We start from the raw sequence: 16,346 nt of genomic DNA on the forward strand, positions 1-16,346 counted from the left end.
ACGTGGCAACAACCAGGGGACTTCTCCCAGCTAAATGAGCTAACGCCGGCTGGGTTTGTTTACATCTCTCAGTCGCGTGTTACTGGTCGAGGAGGAGGTATCTCGATACTTTACCGTGAGCAGTTGAAAGCCACCACACTCATTTTACCTGTCTACATCACATTTGAAGTAGTAGCCATACAGCTGCATGGTCCAAAACCAACTGTTCTGGCTACTATATATCGTCCTCCCAAGCCTAATAAAGATTTCATAAATGACTTTTCAGCATTTCTCACATTCCTCTGTTCACATTTTTCCAATATTATTCTGCTTGGTGATTTCAACATACATATGGACAATGTAAACCATACCACTACTAAGGATTTTACATCTTGCCTGGACAGTTTTGGATTACAACAGCATGTCAACTTCCCAACCCACTCTAAAGGACATACCTTGGACCTGGTCCGACCTCCCTGTCTCTGATCATTCTGTTATTTCATTCAAAATCATTATGGCTTTATCTAAAAATAGACCACCACATACCATTACGTATCGTAATATCAAAAATGTTAATCTAACTTCACTTTTATCAGGTATTGACAGTCTTCCTAATCCTAGTAATTCAGCCACTACTGATGATTTGGTTCATCTCCATAACACTGGACTTCACTCTCTACTGGACTCACTCGCTCCTTTAAAAACCCGGACTGTCTTTTTCACCCATTCAGCTCCTTGGTTCACATCTTACCTACGTCAGCTCAAATCTACTGGACGCCAGCTGGAGCACCTCTTCAGGAAAACTGGACTCACAAGGATCTGTATAATAACTATCTCCTTCTATATAAAGACAACCTTCGTACAGCAAAATCCCAATACTTCTCCCAACTAATTAGAGCTGGTGATGGAAACACACGGACCCTGTTTTCTTTGGTCACCTCCACTCTCCGCCCACCAGACTCTTTACCTTCACATTTCTACTCTGCCGACCATTGCAACTTACTAATGTCATTCTTTAATACCAAAATAGATCTGATACACCAACAATTGCTTCCTGACACTCTCTGTTCATTATTTTCTCCAGTTTCAGCCCCTTATATTCACCCATTTACTACATTTCAACTTCCAACTATCTCCAATATCTCTGATCTCATCCATAAATCTAAACCTTCCACTTCTCAACTTGACCCTCTCCCAACACCCCTGGTTAAAGCATGTTTATCTTCATTATTGCCTCTGATAACTGCCATTATTCACTCCTCCCTCACTTCTGGATCTGTCCCTTCATCTTTAAAGTCTGCTGCAGTCACCCCTATTCTAACGAAACCCAGTCTAGATCCTAACAACTTCAATAACCTTCGTCCCATCTCTAACCTACCTTTTCTTTCAAAAATCCTAGAGAAGACAGTTGCCTCTCAGGTTCATTCCCATCTCTCTAATAACCACCTCTATGAGCAGTTTCAATCTGGGTTTCATCCTCATCACAGTACAGAAACAGCTCTCCTCAAAATAACAAATGACCTTCTGACTGCAGCGGACTCGGGTGTTTTATCTATACTCATTCTTCTTGACCTGAGTGCAGCATTTGACACCATCTCCCATTCTATCCTCCTCCATAGACTATCAGCTATCGGTTTTTCCAACACACCACTGGACTGGTTCGCCTCATATCTTTCTGACCGCACTCAGTTTATTCTCTCTCACTTCCGGTGTTCCTCAAGGCTCTGTCCTTGGTCCCATTCTCTTCATGATCTATCTTCTACCCCTTGGTCATATCTTCCGTAAACACAACATCCAGTTTCATTCCTATGCTGACGACACCCAGCTCTACCCTTCTAGCAAACCCACTTCCTCTCTCCCTCCCACCTCCCTATGCAATTGCTTAGAGGAAGTCAAGTCTTGGTTCTCCTCCAATTTTCTCAAACTCAACAGTGATAAAACAGAGGTTCTCCTCATCTTGCAAAAGTAAACAGTTTCTCCATCCCCATTAACAATACTTTTGTTTCCCCCTCCCCTCAGGTAAGGAGTCTGTGTGTCGTCCTTGATAGCACTCTGTTTTTCCAAACCCATATAAATAACATTACTCGCTCTGCATACTTCCATCTTCGTCATATCAACCGCCTCCGTCCTTCCCTCACTCCTGACAACACTGCCATCCTGGTCCACTCCCTGGTCACATCCCGTCTGGACTATTGCAATTCTCTTTTATCTGGTCTCCCCTTCAAGTCCCTTCATAAGTTACAACTGGTTCAGAATGCTGCAGCCCGTATTATCTCTAGAACTCCATCCATTGATCACATCTCCCCTGTTTTTCAACAGCTCCACTGGCTCCCTGTTAAATCTCGCATTGACTTTAAACTCATATTGCTTACTTATAAGGCCATCCATCACCTTGCTCCACCATACCTCACAGAGCTCCTCCACATAAACAGACCCTGCCGGACTCTTAGATCCTCCTCATCCATCAGTCTCACTGTCCCTCCAGCCCGTCTGACCACCATGGGGTCTAGATCTTTTAGCCGCGCCACCCCCCGTCTTTGGAATTCTCTCCCACCGGACATTCGTAATATTGACTCCCTGGACATTTTTAAATCACGCCTCAAGACCCACCTGTTCAGGACAGCTTACAGTCTTTAGCCTAGTCCTTTGATTTTATGTATCTCTTTAATTAGCCTGCTTTGATTAGCTTTGTTTATACCTGTTGTTTTGCTTTGATTTTCTTATGTACAGTGACCTTGAGAGTTTTGAAAGGCGCCAAAAATAAAATGTATTATTATTATTATTATTATTATTATTATTATTATCATCACTTCATTTACTGCCTTTTAAATTCCACATAGATTACAAAATTCTGTTATTAACATATAAAACTCTATATGGGCTCGCTCCTGAATACCTTCAAGATACTATTTCCTATTATGAGCCTCCATGATTACTCAGATGACAGAGAACTGGATTTTTAATAGTTCCCAGAATTCAGAAGGCCTCAGATGGGGAAGAGAGCTATTTTTTATAAACCCCCCCAACTCTGGAATGATCTTCCTGAAAATGTTCAGGACTCAGTCACAATCTTCAAATTTAGGTTAAAAACTCATTTGTTTAGTTTTGCTTTTGGTAGTTAATGCTCCCCCATAGATAAAGTTGGCAGATCCAGGGGGTCCATGGACACAGGGAATTATAATAAACTGAGACGCTGGTGCTGTCGTCCCTCCGCTTCACGCGATCACTCAGGTTTGTTGACAGTGGAGTGTGTCCTTCTGGTTCTCTCCTTTTAGTTAAAGCTGTCATAGTCAGATTTGCCCGTCATTAGCCACACTCTGGAAATGTTCACATTTTCTGCTTTACAAACACCAAACAGTTTAAAACTAGTTCCATCCCTTTACCTTTTTCCAAGTAAACGACCGCCCACCTGTCCGGCTACACACTGATAGATCACTATCGAGCTCCTCCTCCATGCTTCAGACCAGCTACACTGAAGTTTTCACAGACCCCTAACTATTATTACAAGTAGATTGACCAGAGAAGGATAGGTCACCTCTTGTGGCCTTGGTTCATCCCAAGATTACTTCCTCAGCTGAGGGAGATTTCCTTTCCAGTGTCGCCCTTGGCTTGCTCACCTGGGGATTTTTACATTCTTTATATTTTTACTTTTCATGTCAAAAATTTGTCTCACCGGAATTCTGGGAAGCTGCTTTCTGACAACATCAGTTTTAAAAAGCACTATACAAATAAATTTGATTTGATTAGCTAAAATGACAGGCACCCAGTAGCTCCAACACATCATAAGCAAGTGTTTAGAGAAGCTGATTATATACCTTATCTGCTCCTCATTACCTGTCACTCTGGGCCCACTACATTTGCATACAAACAGAACTGATCTACAAATAATGAAATAGCCCTGATTTTGCACTCTGCCCTCTCTAACCTAGACAAGACAGACACAACTGGATACTGATTGTGGACTACAGCTCAGCGTTCAAAACCACCATTCCCCTGAGGCTTGACACCAAACTATGGGATTTGGGTGTTAGCAGGTCTCTGGGCAGCCGAATCCGGAACTTCCTGATGGGCTAACTGCAGGTAGTAAGGATAGGCAGCATTACATCCTCCTCCTGGACTCTCAACACCAGAGACCCTCAGGGCTGTGTGCTCAGTCCCCTCATGTAGCCCCTATACACCCATATCTGCACAGCCAGACACAGCTATAATGTCATCATTAAGTTAGCTGATTACATGGCAATCATGGGCTTCATCTCCAACAATGACAAGGCAACATACAGAGAGGAGGTTAGCTTCCTGACCAACCTGTTTCAGGAAAATAACTTTTCTCTACATGTCAAGGAGACCAAGGAGCTTGACTTCAGGAAGCTGAAGAGTACACACATCCATTTCCATCAATGGAGCCACAGTGGAGAGGGTCAGCAGCTTCAAGTTGCTGTTCACATCACCAAGGATCTAACATGGACAGAACACACCACACAAGTGGTGAAGAAGGCACATCTTCTACCTTAGATGGTTGAGAAGGTTCCATATAAATCCTTGCATTCTAAGGGCATTCTTGACCTGCACTGTGAAGAGCCTCATGTTGGGCTGTATCAGGAAATACACTGCTTCCCCAGGCCATTTGACTGCTGAACAGCAAGTAGCACAATGTATTAGTTCACAGTCTGTCACAATCCAACCCATCATAAAAAAAACAGAACTACACACTGCACTTTACCTTATTCACTGGAAGTCAAACTACGAGCAATTCAGTTCAATTGCTGATTATTTCAGTCTTGCATTGCTTTAACAGTAAAAGTGAATAAAACAATGTGTATATAATGTATAAATCTTCATCAATCTATTTTAATAGGATGGTTTAGGCTTTTGTCAGTTATCAAACAGCTGATTACATAGCTCCCAGGCTTTGTAGGCATTTCTTATTTTAATTAATTCTCGCAACGCAAACTGTAATGTGGTAGCTTGCACAGGGGTGGATTACAACCAGGGACCTTTTGTGCAAGAGGCCAATATTAATTGAGTGAGCTACCAACTGAGTTATTTGTGAATGGATTCAAGTTCATAATAAACAGAAAACTAAAACATACAAAGGACTAAACAGGGAAACCAAAGCTATCACAGGAAGAGTGAACCATTCAAAAGGTGAGAGCAAAAGAAGACTTAAGTAAAGGGGACAGGAAAAAGACCCAGGAGAACACTCGAGGGACTTTACCAAAATTATTAGCCAGGCTTGTATGGCACCCTTGAAAAGAGAAACCTAAGATAGCTGGGAGTGGCCTAGTGGCCCCTGTCTGGACTCTTACACAAACATTTCAACATTTTGTTTACTTCTTAAGCCATAGCTTACCTTTGCACACTCTGGGTAATATGGTACAATAGCATTAACAAATATTTCTACATCCATATCCAAGGCTGGGTAATAAAAATCTGCTACTGACCTGAATGTTGCCCCTGCTCTCAACTGTTGTTCGCTCTTCATCATCTGACATCTCTGATAACTGCAATGAAATAAAAAATGAAAGAAAGGTGTTTCATTTTGTTGTAACCAGCAAAAATATCCCTGGAACATACTATAAATTATGGATGATTCTATAACAATGTATCTGGTCAATAAGATGGAAATGGTTAAAGAAATTTTTCCATTTCAGATTTGTCATAAATGCATTAAAAAAAATTACAACCCATTCTCAGTTCTCAAAATGTTTAAATAGGTGCATAACAAAATCACATATTATGCATGTCTGTAGTGAGAAATAAAAATATAACATGTCGGCAAAGTGAAGAAACAGGGAAAAAACAAACAAACCGGTCTCTGTGATTGGTGTGTACAGCGTTCGCTGTCCTCCTATACAGCCAGATAGAATAATAGAAAAGAGAACATCCAAAGATTACTATCTAATACTCAGAGAGAAAGGGAAAGGCAAGAAAAATATATTCACAGCACACAACTGTCTTTGTTAATTGTTATTAAAAAGGGTTTGAAAACAAATTTTAAAATAAACAGAAGTGCAAAATAACAAAATGCTGGATACCCAGTCAGCAAATTTACTTGTATTTGTTAGAAAAAAAATGCTATTTTCAGTCATGTAAGCCCTGCATAATGACGATTACTATCTATGGAAAAAATATCATATATATATATATATATATATATATATATATATATATATATATATATATATATATATATATATATATATATATTTTTTTTTTTTTTTTTTTTTTTTTAACAAACAAGTAGTCCTTAATTACTACATTTTGTGACTTTTATTGTAAAGTTGAATGCACATTTCCTTATACAGGCTTATAGACGGTCTAATAAATATTAACTAAGCATTACTTAAATATACGTAATCCTTAATAATGTAATAATGTAATGATAGGTAATATTTGTTAAATATTCTGTTTCATTTATTAGAGGAGTATGCAGTCAAATTTACAATAAGGGTCACAAACAACATTAAGTAATTATTAATTATGATTATGTAATACATTAAACAATTAATAGCTGGTGTTTATTGTGGTATATGTATACAGTATTATACTTAATTCATAATAAAAAAAACAAAAACAAAAAAGCAAGCTTCTACATGAATACCATGGAGCCTGAGCCCAAATAAACACAGCACAGCCTCAAGACATAAGTGGACACCTGACCTGCGCATCTTAGTGTCTAATACAAGCACATTAACTCAGGTATAGCTTGTTAATGAGCTGATTAGATTGATCAGGGAAACACCTAAATATATGCAGTGGGAGATGTTTCAATTAGTTAACGATTAACTGAGTCATTAGTTAAAATTTTAATAATAATTAAGATTGTTGTATGTATTGTTAATTAATGTTTAATTAAGACATTATTTATAAGTATAAAAACACTTATTAATGTTTTAACTAGTGTCAATTAGTAATTTAGTAATGCTTATTACTGCCATAAGTATGGTTAGTTAATATATTCTTATGTAAAAAGGTGTTTATTTCTATCATTAGTTAATGATTAACTGAATCATTACATAACACTTTAATAATAGTTAAGAATGTTTTAAGTATTGTTAATTAATGTTTAATTGAGACATTAGGTGTACATTAGGTAGACATTGTTTTAAATAGCACCTGCTAGTAATTAGTTAAAACATTATTTAACCATTTATTAATGTTTATTTCTGCCCTAAGTACTGTTAGTTAATACACCCTTATGTAAAAACTGGTGTTTTAATTTCTATCATTAGAAGTAATAATAATAATGATTAACTGAGGCATTGCTTAACTAATAAAATTAAAAAACAATAACATCTTAACTAGACTATGCAGTAACATTCACTTCTGTCATGAGTACTGTTAATTAATATAGTCTTATTGTATATTGTTACCAATCATTTACTGCACACAACTGCATGGATGTGTCAAGTTAAACCTTTGCATCTTAATATCACGTAACAACCATATTCTGTGATTAAAATGTTCGCAATCTCTGCTGTTCCAAATTCCCTGTGTGGTCACAAAATTCAGAGGGGTTCAGCTATTTACTGCTGCCTACGTCTAGATTTTTTCAAATGTAAGCTACTCTTTGTTTATAAGCATACACCTAAATGCTAACTAATTAAAGTGAGTAATAGTTAATTTGTATTAATTTCATGCACATTTAAATAAAAAATAATAATTAATTTTGTGTTTCATTTTAACAGCTTAATTGCTTACTAGAGTTTTTATGCACCTCAGCACAAAATAATGTCATCAATAATAAATTTGAATTTTAAATCTTCTTTAATTCCATGCCTTCTGTAATCATATTATATCAAATAATACCATCCATTGTTCAATGTTTCCCCATTTGTTGTTCAAGCTATCAAATCCATAGTATTTCTGTGGAAATGAGAGAACATGGAAGATAGAACATAATACAGGAGGAGAGGCAAGAAGGAAAGAATATTGAGTTAAAACAGAAAAAGCTAATTAGCAAAAGATAATTTGTCCAAGCAGTAAATGTGAAGATAAAAAATGCAGTAGTTAAGATTAAACAAAAATGAGATATTAACTCTAAAAAATTACATTAAAACAAAAATATAAGCATGATATAACTTACAACTGTTTCAATATATCAATACCATGCAATTTTTATGCTATTCAAATTAAATAATTTTACTGAAGATTGTGTACTCTTATAAAAATAATAAAAAAATAGCATAATCTGCAAATATTTTATAATTTTTGAAAGTGAAGCAGAAAAAAATGAACAGACCTTTCAGTCTAAATTTCAGTGCATGTTCAAACAAGGTGAAATTCATTATTAAATTATCTGTATAGCAAATTATATTATTGTGTATTTATATTTTCATCAAAAACCACAAAACACTACTAATTATCATGCTCTAATCTTATTCAAGTCAACTCACCAAAACAAATTCTATATTTTGAAAAAACAAATGTATAAAATGTATATAGATCAAACTAACTAACACTGAAAATCTACATATGCAGACAAGCAGAGCAGAACATCCTACCTTCTGGACTTGATAAATCTACAGAAGGGATGGATGGCAGAAATGATGAAAACAGGGAATAGACAAGACAACAGAAAAAGAACAAAGAGAATGAAAATTTACTGAATGTTTTCCTAGACAGATACATAAATGTTCATTTGCAAGTTTTAAAATATCTTTATGGGACAGTTTAATTTAACCTGCAGTATGGACTCAATATTAACTGAATATTCATTGTTAAAAGCTTCACCAAAAAAAAGAAGAAGAAGCAGAAATGTACATATATTTCTATTTAAATGTAACTACATAAAATGGTATTTTATTAAGATTTGTTTTTAATATTTGAATGTTAAAAATGCTGACAACATTAACACATGCAAATAATCAGGGAAATGTGCTTTCCTTTTAACACTAAATTTGACCATTTTACAGTTTTTATTAGCAATTTTTTAAGTGAGCCTCACTACTGTTGAGTTCACAAGGTAGATTGCATTTTATTCATGCTCATATATGTAAAACTCTCAATTGGCTCATAATTCCAATATTGGTCATAAGTTTTTTTTTTCTATTTTTCTGTTATTCAGACACATGATTAAGTAAACTTGTCTATTTATCTATTTAACTATCTGTCTATCAACTTAGCAACATATAACAACCCCATAAGAACCATTTGTTATACCGTAACAACAGCCTAGTGACACCATAGCAGCAAACTTGCAAGCACAACAGAAATGTTAGCAACTGTCTGAGATAACCCAGCAACCAGCACGCAACCACTTAAGGCTGCTTTATTCTTCTGTCATGAAACCACTGAATAGATAATATTGGAGCTGAAAAAAATATGAGGAAATGCATTTCAGATAATCCCAGAGGTCTGCAAATAGATTTAATTATCTGGTCCACCTTCTGCAACAAGTTATTTCACTATAATTTATGTACAACATGACTACAGACATTACTCAGAGAGACTGGCAATTACCCTTCATATTTTAGCTTCAGGTGAAAGCCAAAAGGCTGTAGCAGCTAGCAACATAGTGTTGTTAGGCACAGCATCTTCTAACTGTGTTGAAGGTCTGCAAAGCTTTATGTAAAGCACTGCAGCCAGAGTTTCTTCCCTGCCCAATTTTAAGGTATCGCAGCTCATTTTTTGGTGACTATGGCACTTTACAAACTGCATCATCATCATAGATGAAAAGCATGTAAATATCAAGGCCTCTCGGTATCCCAGGAGTGAATACTATATATACAAGTTTGAACACTGCATTTTCCTGATGGCTACATGAAATGCCATATATTGGTTGTCTATGGTTGATGTAGTGTGATGCAGATGCATGCAAAAAAAATTTTTTATCTCAGTAGGGATGAAACAGATCTACAAATTCTGTCACTCCAGTGCCATACTGAAAACACATTTGGCATTTTGGTGGCAAGGTGGAGAATCCTTGGGCAAACATTTGAAATTCTGCCTGAAAAAGCAGTGCCTTTTTTTGTTGCTCTAAACAGTATTGATTACCTACATTGATCACCACAGCCGGCAAGTGGCGAAGAGTGTTGGAAGGGGGCACTAATCTTTTAGAAACTAGATTTTCCCTACCTCTAAATGTCCCATTCCACCAGAGTTGCTACTGGCACAAGGAATGACCTAACTGCATTCTCTTAGCCACCCCATGGATTAGTGCCATGGCAGAACAACTTTGTGTTCCGTGGTCTAATTAGTCAGTAAATTGCTAGGATGTAATTTAAGTGAGCCTGCAAATAAATGTAACAATTGGAATAAAGACCTGTTACAATTTAGCTATTGGTATTTATTTGTAATACAATATGTAAGAAGATATAGGATGATAAGTGGTATATATAAAAATACAGTGTAGTTATACTATAATAGTTAATACTATATTAAACCTATAAAAATATTTTTAAGCTATAAAATATAGAAATGTATCAAAGACGCAAAAATTAAGGTGCAAATAATAGCGATAGCAAGTGTAGGTATGGTAATTATTTATAAATAGACATCAAAATATTATATTAAAAAACAGAAATGTATAGAGACGGACCTAAGCAAGATTACCTACCTGAACCCTAGGAGTTAAACTGTGACCAATGCTTGAGAGACTGGATAACCATTGCCTCGTTTAAAAATTATTTAGAAAGTGTGTAATCACTCATCACATCCATGTATTTACTGGTCCTCTCAGAGTTCCAGAGTTTCATTTTCTCACGAATATGCATAACTGTGCAAAATGTGTGCTGTGGGTGCTGCAGCCCACCTGGCGCTGAGAGTAAAACTGGAAAATGCATTTAACTCTAAAATACTACTACTTGTAATTATACACAGGATAAGATGTAATAATATGGGCGGCACGGTGGCGCAGCAGGTAGTGTCGCAGTCACACAGCTCCGGGGGCTTGGAGGTTGTGGGTTCAATTCCCGCTCCGGGTGACTATTTGTGAGGAGTTGGTGTGTTGTTCCTGTGGGTTTCCTCCGGGTGCTCCGGTTTCCTCCCACAGTCCAAAAACACACGTTGGTAGGTGGATTGGCGACTCAAAAGTGTGAATGTGTGTGTGTGTGTGTGTGTGTGTGTGTGCGTGTCTGTGTTGCCCTGTGAAGGACTGGCGCCCCCTTCAGTGTGTGTTCCCACCTTGCACCCAATGATTCCAGGTAGGCTCTGGACCCACTGCGACCCTGGATTGGATAAGCGGTTGCAGATAATGAATGAATGAATAAGATGTAATATATCATATTCCAATCCATGAGAGCTTCATATAGGGCCAAACCTGCACTCCTCCTACCTACGACCACATCATTCTTGTAATTACTGATCTGGCCATTTAAATCCTAACCCAAACCAATAAGGTTGTTATGGTCATTTATGATCAGCAACAAGTTACACTATATCTTGTCTAGAGTATTATTAATTTGGCTTGTCAAAGCCAAATTACTGTTCTTCGAAAACTTATCTGTTCTTCTTACTTATTATTATTCTATTCACAAAATATTAAATGCTACTCCTCCTAGGTTTTTCATGCTACAGCCACAAAACTTCACACGTTCATAGATCCTATGCCAACTCGGGTCGCTTGGGCGAAAGCACAATTACGGATTTCAGAATACAAGCTTCCAAAGTTATAGTTTTTCCCATAAGAATGTGTTGGGCAAAATCTCAACCTGCTCTAACTCGGTCAATTTTGGAGCTATGGCCACGAGATTTCATCACTCCGAGACCCATCATGTCAAAAATATTTCACTCATCTGTCCTATTTAATCTCTCCTTCCATATCCATCCATTCACTTGAATGGGGGATGGATAGAGTGCATGATGTCATCGCACTCTAGCTCCTCTTCCCGGAAAGCCTTTTTTTTTTTACCTTTTAGCCAAACATTTCCCCATACTTTCCTTATACTTTCACCTAGAGACTTAAATGTTAAATGGTAGAGAAATTTCCCCTTTCCAGCACCTATAAATTTGAGATCATTTGAAAATGCAGTTCTTGAGTTATGAATTTTTGTTTGGCACTAGGGAGGGTTTTGGCTCCCATAGAGTTCAATGTATTTTCAGAGCAGCTCAGCGTGCAGAGTTTCAAAAATTTGTTCTGTGATTATCTCATCATGACACAATCAATTATTGTTCAAAATTAAATTGGAAAAAATTGAAATTACTGGTGGACGTAGGTAAAAAACTGCAGGTTCACTTCACTGTTGAGCCTTCTGAAGGTGTTGTGGGCTTAATTAATTGAAACACTGACAAGGGGAGGTGGCTACCTGATGACCTCTGTGAAAAGCTAGTGATGCAGTGGGTGGTTTTGGTACTCATGTGATGGACTCAATGATTAACCATATATGTTAAAGGTAGCTGGTTGCTGATCAGATCATAATCGGCCACAGCCACCATAGGGCATAGCCATAGGATTGGAACAATGGAAATTGTGTGGCTGCTGGAAGGAAGAGAGTGGCGTGGGCCCTGTGTGAAGCTCTAATGGATTGGCATAAGATATTTTACATCTTATCTTGTGTCTGATTATTATGTAGTTTTAAATTAAAATATCTTTGTTTTATAACTTGTTAGAATTCCAGAAAACGTTTGTATTTAACTTGACACCAGATCTGAAGAAAGGTTTTCCTTTAAGAAGGAAAACAAGCAAGAGAGAGGAAAATATGCGTTTAATATTTCCATGATCCACATTTAAGCTGATTTATACCAGCATGAATTATATAAAACTAATAAATAAATATTTTTTTTCTTATTTTTTTATTACAATTTATAAGCCACCATGTCCTACTCCTGATTTCCTGCAGGAAATTGATGATTTTCTAAAATATTTAGTCATGGTAACTAAAGCAATAATTGTTTGAGGTTTATAAGTGCCCTGATGAAGCACAAAATCTTTTCTAAGCTCAGTCAAAGTGTCCATTCACTACTACATCCACACCCTTCACTTAAACATTGCTGACAACATCAATAATTCTGTTATCCCATGGAGTAGGGCAGTAGCAGATAATGACTTTATTATTTATTAACAAACTTTATATACAAACTCCATTTCAAGAAATGTTGGGACATTGCTTAAAATCCAAAATATATATATTTAAGAAGCTTTATTTAACTCACAAAAGCACAAAGAGATTCTTCTGCTCCACAGGCATGTCTGTCCTAGGCCACACACTGGGACCTTAAGCTCTTGTTCCACAGCTTTCAGTGTGGAACTTTGTGATAGATTTGCCTGTCTCCCAGGGTTTTACCATGGTATTATCTGTAGTCAATGACTGCCTTCCTCCTTCCAGACAGCAGAGGCCATTTTTCAGCATGTTTTCAGGAATTATGGCATCCCAAGACATATTAACAGACCACAGGTATCACCCCGTTTTAATGTGTTTTAGGTTACCAGTCCTGTTAGCACCCTGGACTGCCACCAACTGAGGTTTGGGGTCAAGTGCACCTTTGTATTGAAAAAGTTCTATGCAGAAACAAAGAATTTGAGGATAGAAAGAGGGGATCTACTCCCTCCTTTCAGCCGTGTGACAGAGTATGGTTATCTACACAAAACATAAGGATGATCAGAGACTGTAAAAAAATTACAAGCTAAATATATTGGCCAATCAAGATGATCCATGAAGATTCCTCTCAATGCTTCCACATTATTGCATATCTAATTCAATTATGTGTCTCTTCTTAAACCTGTTATTAAAGGTCCGCTGAACATGACTGGCATGGAGAGGGTTCCTCTACCTGCCATAGACATGCAAGACTCTCATGTTTATGCCGTCCGTGAGCTCTTGAACTCCCAGAGACGGGCTGGTGGCCTCCAATACCTGGTGGACTGGGAGGGATATGGTCCTGAGGAGAGAATCTGGGTGGCTGCCAGGGACTTCCTAGACTCTGGTCTAAAAGTGAACTTCCATTCATGCTTTTCTGATGGACCTGTCCCCTGAACTTGGGGCCATCCTAGGTCTCTGTTGGCCGCTAGTTCCCTGGAGGTTGCCGCCCAGACTCAGAAGATTATTGGTTCGGTGACTCTTTGATAAGTATTGTTTGTGTTCAGTGTCATTAATTGCTAAGCATCCGTAGTCTATTTCCTATTCTGACCTATAGCCTGACTTTTTCTGATTATGTCTTGGTTTTGCTTTATGTGTATGGTTTGCCTGAACTCTTTCTTTATTTTTTATGACCCTGGACCTGTATCTGACTTCATTAATGTGGTTTTCTTGTTTCCTGCATTCGGCTGCCTCTTTTTCTATACACCGTGACAGTATATCTCTGTTTAGACTTGATGTGAACATGAAACACATATGCTTTGATTAAACACCAATAATTCACATCATTTGGAAAGTCTTTAATACTATTACAAATACAATACATATCTGAATTGGCTTCAGATCTACCATGACCCTGATTTGGGGTGGTTGTGGAATAAATTAATGAATGATATACATGATATTCAGCTTTGACTTGAGCAGAATCGTAATTTTAGAATTATACAAAAGTACATGTAGGATCAGTGCCTGGAAAAGACTCCAGGAGTAGAAACAAATCAGCAAAAATCACATTTTGAATTGTTGTAATTATAATTATCTTCAACCTTAAATATGCATGTCATGGCATGTGTGTTTTAATATAGGTAAGTGGTGTCCACTGATTAAATGCAATCTTTCAGCACTGTGAAAAGCTATTCACAAAGTTTGTGATGACTGAAAGTTTTTTCCCCTTCATCCAAGATAGATTTTGGGTTTAATATTTATTTTTAGGGGTTTAGTAAAGGCAGGTCATTTCTGACCCGTGGAAATTTTACAGATTCATTACATATACCAGTACATATACATGCATACAGAATGTAAGAATGTAAAGAAGGAGATGTGAATATCTGTAATCCTTTTGTTTTACCTCTTTCTGCTGCCTCTCCAGCTCCCTCATGCGGATCTCACGAGCTTCTGCTCTGGCTGCCCTTTTAGCTGCCAGTCGTGTCTCAGCCTGATGGAGAAATTTAACATGTTCATAAGGGATCTCCATAATTTCTCATCCATAATCTCTTCACAGGATATCAATCATTGAGTTCATGTACATATACATGTCTGACCAAGAAAATCTGATTTTAGAAATAATTTTTATTTATTTATTTATTTTTTATAAGTCATCAGTTACTTTGTAATGAAGAGGAATCTAAGTCATTCATTAAACACACACATATATATATATATATATATATATATATATATATATATATATATATATATATATATATACACACACACACACACACACACACACACAGGGGTTGGCCAATGAAACTGAAACACCTGGTTTTAGACCACAATACTTTATTAGTATGGTGTAGAGCCTCCTTTTGCGGCCAATACAGCGTCAATTCGTCTTGGGAATGACATATACAAGTCCTGCAGAGTGGTCAGAGGGATTTTAAGCCATTCTTCTTGCAGGATAGTGGCCAGGTCACTACGTGATGCTGGCGGAGGACTCGCTCCACCAAAACACCCCAAAGTGGCTCAATAATATTTAGATCTGGTGTGCAGGCCATGGGAGATGTTCAATTTCACTTTCATGTTCATCAAACCAATCTTTCACCAGTCTTGCTATATGTATTGGTGCATTGGCATCCTGATACACAGCACCACCTTCAGGATACAATATTTGAACCATTGGATGCACATGGTCTTCCAGAATGGTTCGGTAGTCCTTGGCAGTGACGCGCCCATCTAGCACAAGTATTGGGCCAAGGGAATGCCATGATATGGCAGCCCAAACCATCACTGATCCATCCATATGCTTTACTCTGGGCATTCAACAGTCTGGGTGGTACGCTTCTTTGGGGCTTCTCCACACCGTAACTCTCTCGGATGTGGGGAAAATAGTAAAGGTGGACTCATCAGAGAACAATACATGCGGCCAATATACGGCCGTGTATATTGACCATGTGGAGCTCCCGATGGACAGTTCTGGTGGAAACAGGAGAGTTGAGGTGCACATTTAATTCTGCCGCGATTTGGGCAGCCGTGGTTTTATGTTTTTTGGATATAATCCAGGTTAGCACCTGAACATCCCTTTCAGACAACTTCCTCTTGCGTCCACAGTCAATCCTGTTGGATGTGTTTTGTTCTTCTTGGTGGTATACTCGCATTACCCTGGATACCGTGGCTCTTGATACATCACAAAGACTTGCTGGCTTGGTCACAGGTGCGCCAGCAAGACATGCACCAACAATTTGTCCTCTTTTGAACTCTGGTATGTCACCCATAACGTTGTGTGCATTGCAATATTTTGAGCAAAACTGTGCTCTTACCCTGCTAATTGAACCTTCACACACTGCTCTTACTGGTGCAATGGGCAATTAATGAAGATTGGCCACCACACCGGTCCAATTTAGCCATGAAACC

The 16,346-nt window shown here is 37.7% G+C and overlaps 1 protein-coding gene across 9 annotated transcripts in view; it reads right to left on the bottom strand.

Moving 5' to 3' along the window:
- Positions 1–16,346, bottom strand: part of lrrfip1a (leucine rich repeat (in FLII) interacting protein 1a) — a 99,299-nt gene that overhangs the window by 66,100 nt on the left and 16,853 nt on the right. For 5 of the 9 annotated variants that reach the window (XM_066686899.1, XM_066686898.1, XM_066686895.1 and 2 more), the window contains exons 2-6: positions 14,842–14,928; positions 8,484–8,501; positions 7,789–7,845; positions 5,789–5,827; positions 5,421–5,480 (exon numbers count right to left, since the gene is read on the bottom strand). In XM_066686899.1, the coding sequence (XP_066542996.1) occupies positions 5,421–5,480; positions 5,789–5,827; positions 7,789–7,845; positions 8,484–8,501; positions 14,842–14,928 (261 nt within the window). The remainder of the gene's footprint in view (positions 1–5,420; positions 5,481–5,788; positions 5,828–7,788; positions 7,846–8,483; positions 8,502–14,841; positions 14,929–16,346) is intronic. The other 4 variants (XM_066686896.1, XM_066686892.1, XM_066686894.1 and 1 more) reach the window with 2 other exon arrangements.

Source organism: Hoplias malabaricus, chromosome 12 (genome assembly GCF_029633855.1).
Source record: "Hoplias malabaricus isolate fHopMal1 chromosome 12, fHopMal1.hap1, whole genome shotgun sequence".
Lineage (NCBI taxonomy): Eukaryota > Metazoa > Chordata > Actinopteri > Characiformes > Erythrinidae > Hoplias > Hoplias malabaricus.